This window comes from Dipteris shenzhenensis, chromosome 33 (assembly GCF_047967505.1).
Source record: "Dipteris shenzhenensis isolate YYH24624 ecotype China chromosome 33, Dip_SZ_1.0, whole genome shotgun sequence".
In the NCBI taxonomy this organism is placed as follows: domain Eukaryota; kingdom Viridiplantae; phylum Streptophyta; class Polypodiopsida; order Gleicheniales; family Dipteridaceae; genus Dipteris; species Dipteris shenzhenensis.
Genome location: NC_141628.1, coordinates 3,707,053 through 3,727,188, shown reverse-complemented (window position 1 = coordinate 3,727,188; position 20,136 = coordinate 3,707,053). Strand labels below are relative to the sequence as shown.

The 20,136-nt window shown below is 40.8% G+C and overlaps 1 protein-coding gene across 1 annotated transcript in view; it reads left to right on the top strand.

The window, feature by feature from the left end:
• The first annotated feature begins 12,535 nt into the window (after positions 1–12,535).
• The window catches only part of ALDH7B4 (aldehyde dehydrogenase 7B4), a 47,850-nt gene continuing 40,249 nt past the window's right edge, over positions 12,536–20,136 (top strand). Inside the window, exons 1-3 of the mRNA XM_087371787.1 lie at positions 12,536–12,545; positions 12,649–12,878; positions 15,005–15,091. Of these exons, the coding sequence (XP_087227913.1) occupies positions 12,738–12,878; positions 15,005–15,091 (228 nt within the window). The 5' untranslated portion in view covers positions 12,536–12,545; positions 12,649–12,737. The remainder of the gene's footprint in view (positions 12,546–12,648; positions 12,879–15,004; positions 15,092–20,136) is intronic.

Here is a 20,136-nt window from a genome sequence, read left to right as displayed (position 1 = left end):
TTAGTTTAATTCCACCCTTCGGCAATTCCTTTGTGAAACCTTGGTGAACTCAATTCATTCACTGAACCCTTGGTATTGTTTGCCCAAAAAACATCCATGGCAATGCATCCAAAGAACATCCATGGCAATGCAACTACTAAATATGAATGGTTGCATCTTGGAGATTTTGTAGAATGGCATCATAGCACATGTACATCATAATAAAGTGCATCGTTGTACAAATCCCTGACCGTGTAAAAAAGGCATGCCTTTATACAGAGTTATTGTCAAGCCTTTCTCTAACACCATGGAAAAAGTGCTTGCCTTTAGTAGATAGTCATTGTCAAATGCACCATTGTCTTCCTCGCATGCATCTAAATAAATATTTCGAGAGAGTATTTCGAGAGAGGGACTCTTACATATACAAGGTAAGATAATTATGCACACTTATCAAGTCACTTAAATACAAGGCAAGGCATATACTTTATCACCCTTTGTGGCTATCTCGAATTGCAAGCTTATTATGGAGTTCATAGAACTATTCAAAGTGATCGACTATTGTGGCATTCGAAGTTCATTGAAACTATTCAAAGTTTTATTTTTATATATACGAGTGGCCTGACCCATCTACGACGGGTTAGAGACCTGCTCCGTTGGGTCTCAATGTGGAATGTTCAAATGCCTATGCAACAAAAAGGCTATACTGGAATCTAATGGATAATGTTGGGTAGTTCGATTGTTGTCTCCGCGAATCACGAATGGCCAGCTCTACAATTGAGCTCAAATTGTTTGTAGTCGAGCTCTTTCATCATGTCAATGCTATTGCCAATGCTTGCCTGAAGAACCAATAAATTATAACAAAATTCACTCTCATGTATCCTTACTATTGTTCTTGCAAATGTTCATGGGAAAAACGTTAGAAAGCCCCAGAGGTTGGCCACATGCCTTCTTCACCTCCATTTCCATCTCCATCACCATAGCTCATCAAATACACCTTCCTCATCACCATAATTGCCTCTCATCCCCAATCCATCCATTTATTTTTCTTGATTCTTCCACAGTTTCTATCCACCTATCATCATCTCTGATGGTGCAAGTTCCACTGCCTTGGAAACATGCTTACGTCCCCTTGGGTGGCATTTTGGGCTAGCGCTAATATATATTTTCACTTGTCTAATCTTTGTGAAAGACCTCGCAAGCAATGAATGGTAGGCTTAAATGTCATTGCTCCCATCCACTTTCAAACCTTTATGGTATCTATGTACCCATACTCTTACTAATTTGTGCTCGCTAGAAATTGCATTGTCTAGTTGGCCATAATGCTTCAATCTTGTATATTATATTCCATTTGCGAGAAACAATCTATTAGATTCTCGAGTAATCCTTCTAGACATTAAAAGTGAACTTCTAGAAGACATTAAAATTGGAAGAATGGTCATGCTTCCATATTCTCTTCAGCACAATGACACGTTCTAGACTTTCCAACTTTCAAACCTAGTGTCCAACGTGTCTTCTCCTCTTTTGCTTTACTAATTTAACAATTATGTTGGCCCTCTTGGCATTTCATACTCTGGGGTGATACTATTCACCTTGGGATGCATTCCTAGCTCCGGAGTTGAAGAAGGTGTTCTCCAAGTAGCCCAAGTGCTCATACCCTAGTGCAATATGCACTCATCATCCACTGCATTTGAAACATTAGGAAAAAAGGGAGCTTATTTTGGGGCCTTTTAGGGTTTAGAAAAATAGGCTCTCGACCAATCAAAAGAGGGCCAACGTAACATTGGAAAAATACCCAAAACCATGTAAAAATATAAAATAAGTCATATTCAAAATCTTTTTATTTTATTATGTCTGACATACGTGATCTTCAAAAGATAGTTTTCTGCGAAGAATTTGATGATTTTGACATTGTCAGCGCGTCTGGAGCGGGCCAAAACCCCAAATTGACCCTAGAGACACTGAAAATCAACACTCGGAGGCCCAAAAAAGGGCAAAAATGCCCGGACATTCCAAAAACCAAAGCCCAGAGACCCGAAAATGCCTGGACATTCTGAAAACCGATGCCCGCCAAAAAGGGCAAAAATGCTTGGACATTTCAAAAATCGATGCTCAAAAAATGGCAAAAATGCTCGGAAATGTCCGGGCATTTTTTCCCTTTTTCGGGCATCGGTTTTTTGGGGCCCTTTTTGCCCTTTTTCAACATCGATTTTCGGAATGTCCAAGCATTTTTTCCCTTTTTCGGGCCTCCGGGCATCGGTTTTCAGTGTCTCTAGGGTCAATTTGGGGGTTTTGAACATTTTGGGCATTTTTGCCCTTTTTCGGGCCTCTGGGCATCGGTTTTCGGTGTCTCCAGGGTCGATTTGGGGGTTTTGGCCCGCAAACATTTCGAGCATTTTTGCCCTTTTCTGGGCCTCCGAGCATCAGTTTTTGGTGTCTCCAGGGTCGATTTGGGGGTTTTGGCCCGCTCTAGACGCGCTACTAGAATAGTTCACGTTTTAGTGCAAATCCCCCATTCCACGTATTTTTGCCCTTTTTCGAGCCTCTAGGCATCGGTTTCTAATGTCTCCAAGGTTGATTTGAGGATTTTGGCCCGCTCCGAATGCACTAATGATGTCAAAATCATCAAATTCTGCATAGAAAATCAAGGATCTTATATATGCATTTAATGTGAAGCCTGAGTACTAGATTGACATTTTTGCAATAAGTATGGCATTTCCCATGTTTTGAGTGCAACAAAAATAGGTAAATATTGAATTTCTTAGAGGGCCCCAAAATGAGTTCCCTTCTTTTCTAATATGGCCGGCCATCGTTCAGTATTACAAACCATGGCAGAACGTGATATCTTTACTTCCTTACCGATCATCATGAACCTTTTGTTGTCCTACGCCCTCTTATTGCTCCACCTGGAACACCACCTACTTCTCCTTGCCTTTGGATCGGTGTCCCTACCACCTTCTTCCTCTCCTGTTTCTTACCATGACTTGGCCCCCTCTCGCCCCCTTGCCAACGTCTCGTCACTCACCAAAGCAATTGGCAATGCAAGGTGCTGAAGAAGTCCAGCAATGGATATGTTCGAGAAGTTTGGTCTCACTCAAGCCTTTATCTCGCCACTATCACCCCTAAATTTCCACCTAACATTTATCACATATGTTAAAAAGCATGGAATGCTCTATTAGGCAAGGCAAGTTCAAGATATCCTCTTGACACATTTACTCTCCTCTTGCCACGTGAAATCTCATTTTCGTGCCCACAATCTAGTGTGTGTGTGTATAATTATATAGCCACTCTCTCTCTCTCTCTCTCTCTCTCTCTCTCTCTTTATATATATATATATATATATATATATATATATAAAGAGAGAGAGAGAGAGAGAGAGAGAGAGTTATTTATACGCTAGTCTCCCCCCCTCTCTCTCTCTATATGTGTGTGTGTGTGTGTGTGTCTGTAGTTATTTATATGCTAGTCTCCCCCCCCCTGCTCTCTCTCTCTCTCTCTATCTATATATATATATATATATATATATGTATGTATGTATGTATGTATGTATGTATAGTTATTTATATGCTAATCACATCATCTCCTTGGACATAGTTTCCATGAGCATTATAGATCAACAGATCAGTCTATAGGGCATTCTAGTATCGCCATAGACATTATATAATGTGTAATATAATAAAATATACATTATATATTTATTTAAAAAAAATTGATCTCTGTGTGTGTGTGTGTGTGTCTCTCTCTCTCTCTTTCTCTACATACACACTTTCTCTTTCTCTCTATGTGTGTGTAGGGGGGTTTCATTAAATTTAAAAAAAGTGTGTATGTAGAAAAAGAGAGAGAGAGAGAGACACACACACACACACGCTTTTTTGTTTGTGAAGCTTACACACACACACATCTCTCTCTCTCTCTCTCTCTCTCTCTCTCTCTCTCTCTCTCTCTCTCTCCATACACACTTTGTTTTAAAAATGAGACCCCCCTACACACATAGACACACACTTTTTTCTTCGTGAAGCCTACACACACACACACATACACACATCCTCTCTCTCTCTCTCTCTCTCTCTCTCTCTCTCTCTCTCTTTCTCTCTCTCTCTCCTCCCCCTACATACACACCTTTGAAAAAAAATGAAACCCCCCTACACACACCTACGCACATGCTTTTTTTTTTGTGAAGCCTATACACACACACACATACACACATCTCTCTATCTCTCTCTCTCTGTCCCCCCCCTACATACACACTTTTTTGTGTGTGGTGAAACTCCCCTACACACACACACACACACAAAAAAAAAAATACAAAAATACAAAATATTAAAATATGAATAAGTGTCTTATATATAATATATGAGATCTTATATATAATATGTATAAGTATCTTATATATAATCTAAAAACTCTTATATATATATATATAAGATCTCATATATTATATATTATATATTATATATATAATATAATATATATTACTTATACATAATATATATATATATATATATATATTATATATTATCTATAATATGTAATATAATATAATAATATATATTATCTATAGTATATATTTTATATATAATAGAAAATATTTATTTTTCTCTCTCACTCTCTCTCACTCTCTCTCTCTCTCTCTCTCTCTCTCTCTCTCTCTCTCTCTCTCTCTCTCATGGCTATGCATCGATGGCCATGTCCTTCTTTTGCCATGTGGTGTCATCTTGCACCGCGCATGCCATGTAGTATGTATGTACCTTGTGGGGGTCAAAGTGGCGTGGCGCTATGGCAGGCAAGCAGTAATGGTGCGAATGCTGTCCCCGCTCAGAGAAGCACTATAGCTTGCCACGTGGCCCACTTGGCCCTCTGTCCCCAATTCATCCATTTTTAAAACTATGCCATGTGGCACTTGTGTAGTAGCACTCCGAGGCGCTCATGACTCAACTCTGCGCTGCCTGTTGACGGGTGTAATGGCACCATCGTTTTGGGTCCCATGCTGCTTTTGGGTCTCGTGCTACTAGCCGCCACTGTCAATCTGGTCCTTCATGGCTGTGCCACATCACCAATAGTCTACGCACAACTCCTCCAGCACACCTTGAATTTGACATGTGGTAGGTTGCAACCTCCACTCCTCCCAACCGCCTCCTCTTTTCGAGCCTCCCACAAACCTCCCTCCTCTCTTCCCTAGCCTCCAAATCCTCTTCACATGGCAAGTATGGTATTTCTCTCCTGAAGAAATAGTATAGATAGATAGATAGATAGATAGATAGAAATCAACCATGGTCAACTACCTCATGGTTAGCTGCCATAGAGCAACACAGTTTTAGAACTTCAATGTTGATGAACAAAGCACCAATGAAATCCCAATCTAGAGATGGATCATTGCATATAATAAGGATGGTGATTCAAAAAGATGATCAACAAAGGGCCTCATCCTCCTCGTTCATCTCATTAGAAGGTATTTAAAAAGGTAGGTCAATATTGGTATTTAAAGAGGTAGGCCAATATTGATATATATATCAACTATGGTTAACTACCTCATGGTTAGCCGTCGTAGAGCATCATAGTTTTAGAACATCAATGTTGATGAACAAAGCAAAGGAAATCCCAATCTAGAGATGGATCATTGCATATTATAAGGATGGTGATTCAAAAAGATGATCAACAAAGGGCATCATCCTCCTCTTTTATCTCATTAGAGGAGGGTATTTAAAGAGGTAGGTCAATATTGGGAAGGAATAGACACAGGGTTACCTCTAATGATCTGGGAGTGATCTGGGAGTTAGCACGAGTGCATGTGCAACATGTGTGGAGATGACAGAAAGGGGTGTAAGGTCTTGGTGAAGAGATTGAGACGGGACCCTTCCACCTCCTTTGAAGAGATGAGTGAGAAGTGTTGAGGAGATGACCCTATTTCCCCAAACGAGAAGCTCGTGCATGATGAGACAGAGTTGTTGAACAAAGGGGCTTGGCATTTTGCAAGTTTTGCAAGTTTTTATTGAATTTTTCCTATAGCTCATGGCATGCCATTAAAGATCGTATGGTGTAGAACTCTTACAACCACCTTGATCTCTAGCTATAAGGATTGATTTGACTCAACCATAATGTTTTTTTAAATGGGAAAATTTAAGCATAACTATGCATTTAGCATTGGGAGAAAATTAAAATAAATTCTTACATGCAGAGGACCAAATACAAATAGACACGTCTCCCACAAAACTAGAAATTACTGACATTCAAATATTTTACCTATGAATGACCATTGGTACAAATTCCTTGGAGCAAAACAAAACTTGAACTATGTTGCTAGTGGGGTATAAATTCCTTGGAACAAAACAAAACTTTTGATACATGCATAATTTGACCTCTTTGACACTAGAAATGAGCTCAGAAGGGCTAAAAGCATTGAAAATGACTGCAAACATGGGTACCTTTAGATGAAACTTAAAATTGCCATTTGGGAAAATAGTTTTTGGCAACCCTATCTTTATAGCTCGCCGGCGAACTATTATTTCAAGCTATTTATGCTTGGCTCAATGAATGCACAAATGCAACAATGCTTGGCTAATGCTTGCTTGCCTTTGTAGCTTAACAGTGAGCTATTGATTTAAGGATTTATGATGAGATCTTGTCCTCTAATAGAACTAGCTCCGTGGTTTCCATTGAGTATTTCCTATGTTTAAGAAATATATTTCTTGATTTTATTATTATTTATACTTGCATGGTGATATGCAAGAATTATAACTAGCCACTAGCTTTAAAATTCACATAAAAATGCTTGAAAAACTTGCAAACTCACAATAAAATTTACTCACAAAATGTCAAAACCCTCAGACAAGGAGGAAAAGACGAGAACACGCAGGAGGATACACCATCATATGTAGATGTGTTGGCCAAAAATCTCCAAGGTGGTTTCTCCCCATTCCCCGAGAAAAAGTTCAAGAGGATGTTACTGGCAGAAGTGTCTAGGAGAGCCAAGGAGGTTGAACGCAAGCCATGGTATGAAACCGATAGAAGTGTCTAGGAGAGCCGAGGAGGTCGAACGCAAGCCATGGTATGAAACTGGCAAATGTCACCAGATTGTCAGATAAGTTCTTTTGCAATCTCATTTTGTAGTCTAATGAAGTTCACATGGAAGAAAAATCACGATAGCCAATGTTGAAGTGTAGCAGACGTTCTACGTGACTATTCTCAAGTGCATCTTTTGCCTTTAAGGTGCACCCACGCAATTGTGCCTTGCGCATATGTATCCATCTAGAGGATAGAACTTGTTGGACCAACATTTTCATAGTTTTGAAGAAGAGGTTCTCTATAGACATTGCGAATTGACGATCTTTGTTTGTGAGTTCCCATTGTGCAATTTCTTTGTACAAAGTGCATCTGGAATATCGTACATTCTTGAGTGTCCATAGAAAAGCTTAGGAAATGCAAGTTCTTCACAATGTTTGTCCTTGAAGATGCTTAAAGGTGAGAACCCTTTCGAAGGAGCAACGACAATAGTTTTATCCTAAAAGTCGATGACTTGTTGGCTTGTATAAACTCCATGTATCAGTGTATCTGTTTCAAAGTCGACGTTCTCTTCATTGAAAATGTTTGTTGTTGGTGAGTGGTCTTGTAAGTGTTGTGTTTGCAATGAGGATATGTTCAGTCCATGTTTTGTTTATCTTCACATTCTCTTGCTTGTAGAGTGGTGAGAGTAAAAGTCATTCATTGCACGCATTGTGAGAGTAGGCCTTACTAAAATCTACTTAAGTAGTAATGCGAATACTCGAGTTTTGTTTTAATAGCAACCATGGTTGTTCCACCATCAGTAAGAAAGCAAGGGAGGACTCACTGAGCTCTATCAACATCATATGCAAATACATTGACAATACTTCCTTTGAGGCCGAATTGCCCATCAAAAGTTAACTCATGTATTCGTGCAAAAGGTATTCGGATTGAAATGAGGTGCGCTTCAACATTGTTTAGAGTTTTAGCATATTTTTCCAATGTTGCAAGATGCATGTTCTTATGGCAAAACATTGGAACCGAGTTCTTCTTGATATGATTGAAGCAATTTGTGCACAAGCATTTCTCCTTTGGAGTGACTTTAGTTTCAACAATACCATTTTGTAGCAAAAACATACTCATGGATGGTCTTGCTCTCCTTAGCTTTGAAAGAAATGTTAAAGTAAAGCAACATTTGCAAACATGTTGTGGAGAGTCTTGTATTGTTTTTAGGTACTTTGTTTAAGCAATGTTGTTAGTTCTTTTTCGCTTCCTTGGTTGTTTGTCACGGTTACATTCTTTTGGTTTGTTTGGAAGACAATTATTATCTAATGCATTGAGTGTTGCAAGGTTTGCCTCTTTCATTCTATATATCTTACGAATAATTGATTGTATTGTGTATTGTGCATCCTTATGTGGGTGACTTCTTTGGCACTGACATTGGCATTGCCTTGAAGAAGTGATGCAAGATAGTTTTGATTTTGCTAATCCCAAGTCAAATAGGGCAGCTTGTGCTCCTGGCTGCAGATGAGGAGGTAACCTCCCCCTATAACTTGGATTATACCAACACTTTTCTTATCATGATTATCTTTCCCACAGTAATCAGATGGTACTTTGATTCTACTCCCATACTTTTCAGTTGTTCCTTAATTATCTTCTCAAGTTTAGAGTCTCCTCAAAGACTCCTTGGCTCTTTTTTCTTGGTTTTTCCCTTTGTTTTGGGATTCTTATCTTTTCCTTTTTTCTTCCTCTTCGTTCCTTCTCCTTCCTCACCCGAATCTTCGTTAGAACTGTCATCTTCTGAACTATCACTGTCCTCACTAATTGGAGTCAAAGTCATCCTCTTCCTCTGATTTAGAATTAGAGTCATTATGCATTTTCTTCTTTACCTTCTTTTCTCACCACTCTTTGTACTATTTTTCCCGTCGAGTTTGGAGTTTGGATAATTGCTTGCACGCGATCATAGGTGTAGTAGTAAGGTCAATGAAGATCACGAGTAACATGAGTGCCAGCACAAATCTCGCAAGAGAACTCCACAAGATGCAAGTTCAGATTTGTGAATTGTAGCATTCCACTTACCTGCAAAACAAAGCTTGGGAAACATAAGTAACAATAACTTGTTGTTGATCTATAATGAGATAGATGTAGAAATTACCATATGACCGTAGCCAAGGTTCCCAACTTGCATAACAAATACTTGTGTCAGCTCCTTCTTTGGTCCATCTGGAATATTTGCCAAGATTGTAAAGTCAAATACACATAAAGTGTTTCTTACTGGCATGTATGACACATTTTTTAGTGTGTACATCACTATTCCCTCCTTTACTGTACTCTTCTACAAGCCGTGCAAAGAGTCCTTTATGCTCATTGACAAAAGTGAGTTGTAATACTCACAAGTTAGTAAAAGAAGGTTTTGAAAGAATGAGAAGTTAATTTGATGAAGCTCTTACCACTGCTTGATCCTCGTTTCTAGGGCCGTCAGCTATTATGAGTTGATTTGTCGCTTCTCCATCCTTGTAACCTTGATCACAACAAATGATATAGAGCCCATGTGTTTTAGGGATCTGCAATTCTTAGTGACGTAGGGCACATATTTTGCAAGGTCGTGGTCATTGAGCAAAGTGATAGTCCCCTCAAATGCTTCTCCTTTTAGCACACTAGTTGTGGCATCAAGATGGATTGAATATTGACAACTGCAGGCCCTTCAATCCTATAGAAAGAATTTAGTTCCGACTTATCTTTGAATTGGTCAACATAGGAGTGAGGCACAACAAATGTTATTGTGTCACAATTGTGTTGATCAATAAAGTCGGCCCTTAATACGACGCGATACTCGGGGTATTTTGCTTTATATGTGCCATACTTGACTAAAAGCTTTCATTCAAAAGAAAATCTACAGTTGTTGATACAATCTCGCAATTGCCATATGTATAATATTGGAAGTGAGTTGGGGTTGTGCAAAGCATTGCTATGAGCAAGCACTATTGCTTTGTAATTACAATCTTGGTTAGGCAAGGGTAAACTTTTCAAACCATCATTGTTTGGCAATGGGACCTCTTCATGTGTACTATTTATTGGTGACCCTGACACCTTGCTTGCTATAAGTAAATATGGAAGTTTAGTAAGTTTCTTTGTATTTAGTCATAGTTTTAAATTGTTTTTTGCATAATTTTTAATACATTAATGCAATGGTGACTTCCCAATTGAGCGGATGGCAAAGAATATTCAGCAATTGAAAATTATTGGATTTTTGCAATGTATGCAAAATAATATTTTTATTCATACGGCACGGCACAACTAATGCAAATGAAATTGAATAAATGCCTATTGTCTTTTAGACAATGCCAATTGCAAAGGTTTCTTCATTAAGAATAAAAGATATTTTTTCCAATTAAACTGGGGTGCTGCAACATTGAGGAATGCTTGCAATATTCTTCAAACATTCATGTATAACGTAAACCCTTCATCTCATGTAAAATTTTTTTTCACATTTAAGCAAACAAATTCACTCGCACATAGTATTCTAAACAAAAAGTTTTGATCACAAAGGACTATGCAACTACTTTGCTGTTAGAAAACCAGTGCGCACAAATCTCTAAGGCCCTTTTTGGAATGCTTGATAGAGAATAGTTGTAATTAACAGTCTAACTTCATGCACTTTGGACTGAGGAGATAGGTTGACTTAACAAAATGTTGCAACAAAGTCATCAAAAACTCACTGGAATTGGTACAACCACAAGAGATTTGTGTGTTAAATAAATCCAGAAGGTTTGGCTACCTATAAATCTCTAACTTTAAAGGTTTGGCTAAGGCAGCGATAGGAATACTATAGGGAGTCACGTGAACACTCGGACGGTCCACTTTCATAGGTTTGCTTGAACTAGCGGAATCTACAACAAATCAATACACGCAAATAGAACGTCAAGCGTAAGTTCTGCATGCATATCTTTCAATAAGAGCATATTCATTTGCATGTAGAACTTGAAAAGGTGTCTACTTCATCTTCTCCTTCTGCGACCACTATGCCTTTTGCTACTTAGCCCTTCCCATATCGTTTTATAAGCTCTGCATTTTCAACGCTGAGTTAGGAAACCAAATCAAGAAGTCATGAACAAAAAGTAAAAGGCGAAGTAGAAGAAGAAGGAGAAGAAGAAGAAGAAGAAGAAGAAGAAGTCACAAAGTAGAGCATACCTTTGCCAAAGGTATTGCTCTCAGTTTCCATTGCTTTGTGGAAACTCTTGCTTGTTAGCCATAGTAAAATATCAACACAACTAATGAGTGGGAAGTGAATAAGTATGGGCTTTTATAGCGTACATATAGTTGCAACTTGCTCCTTGTACAACAGAGCGAGCAGCGCTGTAGACAAGCCTCTTCAAAGAAGGAATTAAACCAAGCGGCGCAGCAAATGAGAAAATGGCATGTGGCCATCCAAAGGAAAATGGGCCAAAAATATTTTACCTTTGCAACTTGCCTATACCCTTCCCATAGGGTAGGCCAAAAATGGCCATTTTCACTTCTAAATGGCCTTCACCTCCTATAGTAAGGCCTCCCTGTGGAAGGGCAAAAAAAAAGTGTGTTAAAGGAACTACATTTTCCAAAATTTTATCGTGTGAATATATATATATCTTTAACCTATTAACCACGGACATGAGTTAAAAAAAATGAGGACACGTGGCAGCTTGGAAGAGAAGAGCATGCCACATGTCACAAAGAGGGAGCTCTTAGATGGAGGCTTAAAGAGGGGAGGAGGTGGAGAGATGAGGCAACTTTGGGAGGAAAGAGGAGATAGAAGGTCAATGGAATGGAGGAGATGGAAGTTCAGCTTTGGGAGGAAGGAGGAGATAGAAGGTCAATGGAATGAAAGGAGGAGATGAAAGGTCTCTAAGCCATGGGACTTCACCAAAATTTCAAAAGCCAATCCAAGTACGCAAGGTGAATTGATTAGCAATTTAAGCACCGATCAATGCACGTGCCGAAAGCAGCTTTGTGTGTTTAAAACATGCATTTGTTTTGGCCTTGGCCATTTCTTAATTACTTTTTGGTTGATCCGTTTCCTTGATTCTAGCAAAGTAAATAAACGAGAGCTCCATTGGATCTAGACAAAGGAAGCAATTCCTAAATCTAGCATTGATTAAAGAAGCCATCACGAAATCATTCAATATCTAGCGGAGAAGGAGGCCTACCTCGTGGCATTTAATTCGCAAACCACCATAACTGGATTCCTTGAAACTTTTGTGCTCAACTAATAGTATAATATGTAGAAGAATAGAGTCACATTTAAAGATGGAGCTAAATGGAGTGATCATATGTGTGCCTTTGTACAAAGTGCTTCATGTGCTCCAACTAATGTTGAGATTTGGTCACAAATTGGATCTCTTGCAAACACTTGCATTACTCTTAAACCATAGCCAATTGTGAGATCATTCACATCAAAAACTGATCGAACGATGGGAGCATAATTCCCTGAAGCAAATGCTTTCTGCTGGCCTAGTTGAGGGAAGATCCACCTTCAGATGGTGAGTCGTTGAGGATGGTCATGTATCTTTGCCACTGCAAAGCACAGGTCCAGTACACGTATATATTGTCTTGGCAATCATGAGCTCTTGTGGAATTGTATTTGGCCATAAATTTTGTTGTGTGAATATATATATATATATATATATATATATAGTCTTGGCAATCATGAGCTCTCGTGGAATTGTATTTGGCCATCTTCTTCCTCCGTTCTCAGCACCACCGATCTTCATCATCATCATCATCATCATCGTCATCATTATCTCAGTATGGTGCTAGACTTCGAGACCCCCGAGTACCAGTTCCTCAAGAAGCTTGGCCTTCAGCCTTGCAACCTTGGTTGCTACGCTGCAGGTGCCTGGACAGGCAGTGGACCTTCCTTTACATCCATCAATCCTTCCAACAACAAGGTGACGACGATCCAATCCGATCTGCACCTCCTGTTCCCTTTCTTTAGAGTGAACTCTGTTATCGCGCCACTATCTCAAAGCTTCAAAGATCAAATTATTTGGGCTGTGGCCTTCCACTAAGAAGGATTGGCCTTCCACTAAGAACGATCAACCCCATAGAATTCATTGATCTAGTTACAAAAATAACGACATGAAAAGCTTATGTTAATCAAAGGAAAAATAATCTGCTCGGATCGTAACTCACTGATAGGTAGGCGATTGAGCAAAATATTACGTTCTCTTCAGGTTAAACTAAGGGATTGGAAGCAATTTCCGTGAGATGTCGTAGATTAAATCTTGTAAACGACAAGGAAGAGTCCTGTGGGACTCACACCAAGACTCAACGAGAGCCGTCTAACGCCTTTTGAATGCAATTAAAGAAATCCTCTGTACTATTCAAGCTTGGGAATTGGAAGATCATTTTCTTTTCAATGTTTTACGCTGCTGAAACAAGTTGTTGATTCGTCTTTTCGACAAGAAACAGCTCATCGGTGCTTGCGACCGGTTTAGTGGTGAAACCTCAATCTGTCTTGATTAATTCTAGAGCCTTCCAATTGCATCGGCTATTTGCTACGTTTCCAAAGGGAAGTCAAAAAGACGTTGAACTGACCATTGGGCAGAATTCAGAGGGCAACTCCTGCACTGCTACCTCAGCAACTTGACTATGTGGCACGTGCTCCTTAGTATGGGTCTTAACCTTCGTGACCTCGATAAACTCAACATTCTGGTCATAGTCCGTAGCCCTCTCTCCTGCCCACATGGCAACTTCTCAGCCCTCCGTTTCTTGCTGGGTCCTGCCCTGCAGTCCTCCTCATTGGCAGTGACCTATTATCCCAACAGATATCTAATTAAGGCATAAATATTACTATCTTCTTGGGAAAGAAATCCATGCCACAAATTGTACCTTTTTCAAGGTAGAAATAAAAGATGGACAAGCTTGGCAATAGTTGTTTTTGTTCACTGTTTCTAGTGTGGCGGTTCTGGGTTGATTGCTAAGGAAAATTGTGAAACCGGGGGAGCTGAAAAAGAGGCTACATCTTGCAAAGTGGCTTTGTGAGAACTTCAGGAAATATAAATGATGTCAATCGTGTGAATGTCAATCGTATGGATGAAAGTGGAACTTGAGGCCCTTGCCATCAAATTATTTTGGACAGTTTGACCCTTTTTTTTGTGGCTGCCTTGTGGTGTGCCATCTACTAGTGCTTCAGAACGTATCTAGTATGAACTAGTTCTATACGCAGGTGGTTTTGTACTGATAAGGAAGAGCCCTTTCTTTCTGTTCATCACGTATGCAAGACCAGTGGCTGATTGCATTTTTCTATACATTCGGGTCTTACACATGCCCAGATGGAATTAGCATTTCTTTGTGGGGTTTTTCAAGAGTTTGTGGTTCCTGATCTTTCAAACCATCTCATGTAGTTTGTTACCATCCAGCCGCAATCATTTTTTTCTTTCATTTGGGAGCTTACAAATAGCTCTCCAAGCTAGTTTTGGTAGTCCAGCATGCGTATTTTTGGCTCTCAAGGAGTCAGTGAACTTCCGTTGGATTTCTTCAACTCTCTCCATGTTTCTCGGAATATACTTGGAATGACATGCATGGCAATAGAGTAGCTTGTAATCCAGAATCCTGTACATCTGCCATTTTATGCTTGTTCTCAAAGAGTAAACACAGGAGAAGTAGAGGAGTAGAGATGCTGGCTGTAAAAGAGAAATTGGAACCTTAAGAGAAGAAAGGGCATAGGGGAGGCAGGTGAAGGGGATGCCAGTGGACCAAGGTTGAGAAAAGAAGGGAAGGGAGCCAAGGAGCGAGGGAGGGACATTAGTAAGAGGTAGTGAGGGCAGGAAAAACAAGTAACTCATAAGACGTGGGACAAATTTAGTGAGTAAAGGAGCAGGGAGGTGGACGAGGAAGGGGCGGGAAAAAGTGGGCTCGGTGAGGAACTTCTGCTAAAACATATGGCGTTAGACTTGCCAGCCAAACCATAGAGGAAAACGTTTTATTTCACTAAGCTTTATAGAAGAGTCAAAAGGAGTTTCATTGAATTTGCAACATCGCTGAGCCATGTTTTTGTTTTTTAATGTTGCAGCCTATTGCGACTGTGATTGAAGCCTCACTTGATGAGTATGAAGAAAGTGTGAAAGCCTGTTCAGTGGCCAGTAAAGTATGGATGCACGTAAGTATACCTTTTTATTGTAGATTGTCATATTATGTCATCATCTTTTAGATTTACTTGCAGATAAAGAAAGAGATGAAATGGTTGTTTCCCCGCTGCTGTTAACAATAATTCTATGTGTAAATCTCACGTATGAATGTTGTTTTTTAAATCCCATATCTATGTTTAAGAGAGAATAAAGAGACGAAATGGTCTTTTTTGCAACTCATGTCATGAACAATTCACATGTAAACCTCACATATGAGTAATGATTTCTGAATCCAATATGTATGTTTTAGAGAGATAGAAACCTGCCACTAGATGATGTGTGGAAGGCCATTTTATTGGAATTCAAAAGGATTATGAAGATGCAAGGGTTATGAACTATCTTAGACTTCAGCTTTTTCATGCCAATGGTTAAGCAGTGGATTAGGAACATGTAAGCATTGTAAAACACTGCAGAGAATCCACTCTCTCACTGAGCCCGCCTCCCTGCTCGCCTGCTTGCCTCTCCATCCCGCATCAGCCCACCTTCCTCCCCTCCATCCCGCCTTCCTGCTTGCCCCTCCAGCCCGTCTCTCCTGCCCCAACAGCCGTCCTGCTCACCTCTCCAGCTCACTCTCCTGCTCGCTAGCCCCCCATCTGCCTACTCTCCTGCTCCGATCCTGCTCGCTACCCCCGTCTACTGCTGCAGCCGCTTGCTGTGCCGCTTCCTTGTTGGGCCGCCCCCTCTGCTGCTCACGCCCTTGCTGTGCTGCCCCTCTGCCTGCTCACGGCCGGGCAGACCCCCCGTACCTGCAGCTGCCCCCGTTAGCAGCTCCAGGGCCACACGCTACCCCCCTTTCCCCCCTTGGGCCTGCCTTCGGGCTGTTCTAGCTGCCTGCCCCTTTGGCCTCTTTTGCTCCTCACCTGCTGCTGTTCCTCGTTGGTCCTCTTGCAGGGCCCCTTGCCACCTTCAACCCACTTGGGCCATCATGGGGGATGGCTTGGCCCACCTAGGGAGCCCATTTATTTTGCGAAGAAATGTAAAAAATAAGGTCAGTAGCGTAATGGGGAAAGGGGAAAGAGAGAACAATGACAATGACAAAGACAAGATCAAGAAAGAAGACAAACCTCAACAGGTACAACTGAAACTCAAAGATGTTAATAAGCGCTTCAACTGGAGTGGTCTTGGAGTGGATAGCAGGGCGGTCCATAAGAGCTCCACGTCGACAAGATCTTTGGGAGGTGGCTTACAGAGATGAGACGAGGGACACTCGAGGAGTACGAGAGTTTGTTGGAGTAGCGGTTCTCTACAGGTCTTCTCTTTTGGGGGTCATCTCAGTTTAGAAGAGAGACTCACACTTTAGGTTTTCTTTGGGTCCGGATTCAACACACAGCAGTCAAGATTTGTTCATAGCGGTATGCTATTTTCCCTTGAGACCTCACACTTTGCCCGAGATATTCGAGAGGATATTGAGACATCACCATACGCAGCTCTCTATCAGAACATTGTTGATTTCTAGCCGCGGGAAAGTCCTCTTGGTCAGGGACTTCAACGCGAGGATATGGGCACGTTAGGTATCATTTCTTTGTGACTGGCCTTCGGGATCCTCAAAGGGCAGTGAACATATAACAACCAGCAAAAACTCAATGTACAGCCACTTAGACCTTTCCGAACAGAACACCCGATGTGAAGAACCAAACTTAATGCAAATGTGTGCAATGCATGCAGAATTTGAATGCCAATTGGCCCTCCAATGGGGAAGAGCACCCTCGTGAGAGTACTTGGTTCTATTTTCGACCTACATGCAAGGTGTGTGAGATGGCGGATGAATGCAAGGTGAATGAAGAATGCTACGTGAGATTCACAATGAAACGGTGATACTCTTTCATTAATGTCCCTTGAGATCACTCAAGTTTCATCTTCCCATTTACACCTACCCTTAGCCTATGACCCATGCATCTATCATTCAATGCACCTTAATGCACCCTTCCCTTCCTATTGCCCCTAAGACCTGCAAAAAATTGTTTGTAAAATGAAAAGGCAAACATGTTTTTAAAAAGCATCTTTATATGTCATGTACTTACATATTATAAAGAATATTTGGTTCCGACTAGTCCTATCTATTGAGACGATCCACTGCCATAACAAATCAGTCGGTGTCCATCATAAATACATATACATGTTACATAATTTGCATATAATATATAATAATGTTTTAATGTCTACTAATCATGGATTAGTGATTTCTCTTGTCACAACACTCCCTCCTGCTTGAATGGGCAGAAGTCCTCTTCTTTCTTGTCTCTTTCGCTCTTCTTAGGTAACTGTAAAGAGAGTTTCTAGAACCTAGCTGTAAATTCAGCGTTATTCTCGTTATCGAATTGCCTGAACCTTTCCCAGTGGAAGGTCAATTCTTCTTCATGCCTCGGAAGCATGAAAGTGGCCTTAAGTTGCTCTACAAATTTGGACCATTGAAGAAGGACCACCACATCAAAGCATTCTTTTGTAGATGCAGTGTGGCAAGAGCAAGCTTCTCGTGGTCGGTCTTATCTTGATGGGCAAAATATAGCTCAAAATGGTGAATCCAATTGAGGATTTTATCTGCCTCTCTTGATCCATCATACTTTGAGAATTCTATTCTCTCTCGAGGTTGAAATTTGGCTCTCTTCGAGGGGGTACCTAAATATTCATCCCCAAAAGTCAGCACTCTCTTAGTCCCAAATTTTATCATAATGAATTGTTCAATCATATGGCTACTGAGAAACCAGCTTATCAACGGGGGACTCCTCTCTCCCTCTCGCACTTGGATTATAATTCATGTGTATGTGATTTTGAGTTAAAGGCGTAAACTCAAGGCCTTGCTATTGGATGGACTTGTATCTCCCTTCATTTTTAACTCCCTATCAAGAGATTCTTGAAGGAGAGATGAAGGTAATTCTATATGTGGGTTATCATACTCAATATGTGTGTAACTTTCATCTACATTATCCTCTTCAGGAGGAGGTGATGGTGTTTTCTCTCTATCTCCTTGTGGTAATGGAGGAAAAAGGACAAGTTCATTATTAAATATCCCTTCTCCTTCCATTCTTTCCTTTTAGTAATACGAGATAGAAAATGACTTGTTGTAATTTCAGAAAAGGGGTTTATTTTACAGCAAAAGTCAAGTGTTGTAGAGTTGGTGGTACTTATCTGACTCCCGCTTCGTTTGTGTCGAGAAAACACTTGAAATGACCTCTTCTTCCTTCTCTTTTAAGCTTTTCTTCTTGTATTTCTGCTGTAAACTGGTGCGCTCTGTTTGGGCTACTTATTTTGAGTGGATTGGAGCTCTACATATTGTTATAGGGGGTACTTGATGGGTGGATCACCCCCTTAAAATCTTGTTCCAATCCGACTTTTCGTTGGGGAGAACAGGGGGGGTCTCTTTTCCTCACGGTTTAAGGGTTTTAAGGTTCTATTCGCACAGGGGGAGTCACCCCGTTAGGACGTCCCATTCCCCGTGCAAAGACCAGAAAAATCAGAGAAAACACTTACCTCTGAGACTCCAAAATTCAGAGATTGCGTTCCAGGAAAACTTGCCCCTTGCTCCAACAAGAAAAATAGGATAGTGACCTGCAGGCAGCCTTGCTTCGTAGTTTGTTGTCACCCTTTCGCCGGCTTTTGCTGCCCGTCCTTGGCTTCCGTATCGCTCTTAGCAAAGCGTGGCCTCGTAGTGCGACGCCTTTCTTGCCCCTTCGCTCTTCCGTTTGCCCGTCTGTCTTCCTACGCGGCAAGGCCTGCAAGTACGGTGCTTTGCTGCTTGCTATCGTGTCCTTCCTGTACGGACCCGTTTCTATGCTGCGCTGCAGTCCATGCATGTCCCGTTGCACTCTTCCTTTTCTCCCGCTGTCCCTTTCGTGGATTGTTATTGCTCTGATACCAAATGTGAAGAACCAAACTTTTTGAGAATGCAAATGTGTGCAATGCATGCAGAATTTGAATGCCGATTGGTTTTCACCCCCCTTTCTTTTTTGGCAGCGCAACGTTAGTGTTCGTACCTTCTAAAGAACGAATCTTGGTGGTGACCCTTGGTTTGTAGCAAGAGGGACTCGCATGGGAGCACCCGCGACTCCCCAAGTTGTTAAGGTTCTACTCTCTAGCAGACAAGCAACAGGCTAGGAAGACAGTGCAGTCACTTCAGGATTGTGGTGGGCACGACTATTGGACTTACTCCTATGAGGAGTTAGGTGTGTGATTGGATTCAGTGCTGGAGGGTGACCACATCCAGGAGGTTATCATTAACAGGTGTGGGATCTTTCCTCTCTAGCTCAGTTCTCCTGACACCCATCAGGCCCTTGTGGAGGAGAGCCCCATCTTCCTTGGCCCTCACCTTGTTTACTTCATCCCTCGGTACCATGGGTTTATAGTTAAGGACATGGACACGACATAGGTGATGCCCCGCTTTTCGAGGCTCCCAAGGGAGTACGAGTCCATCCTCCCTTCCATCGTAGGTAGTTTTGGCAGAGTCCTTGCGGGCATGGTTGTTAAGACACTCGTGTCTTATGATAAGACACTTAAGACACTTAAGACACGTGTGTTATCTTAAGACACCTTTAGACACTCTAGTGTTTTTTTTTTTTTTTTTGGGTGGGTGAGGAGTAACAACACACATTGAGTTTGACTTAGCCATGCTAGCATTGATGGTGACTTTGGATCTAGCAGTGGCAGTGACCTCATAGATTTAGATTAGGATGAATCTTTAGAGATTTGAGTCTTGAGAGTCGAAAGCTTTCTTTCAATTATATGTATCGAGATGCAGTTTTCATTCATGTCACTTTAGTACTCAAAACTTACGAGCTCTTCAATCGTGAGTCTTAACTTTAACTTTTAAGTCTTGAGTGACGAGTCTTGACTCTTAACTACATTGTACAAGTGCATTGTTTCTTCTTGCATTATTTAAGTGTAGCTTATTGTACTTCTAGAATCTCGCAGCTAGCTATGCTAGCAAGTTGTACATTTGTATACTTATACATATATTAATTAAATATTTATTATTATAACCACAATGGCGTGTCTTACGTGTCTTATCTTTAAGACACTTTAG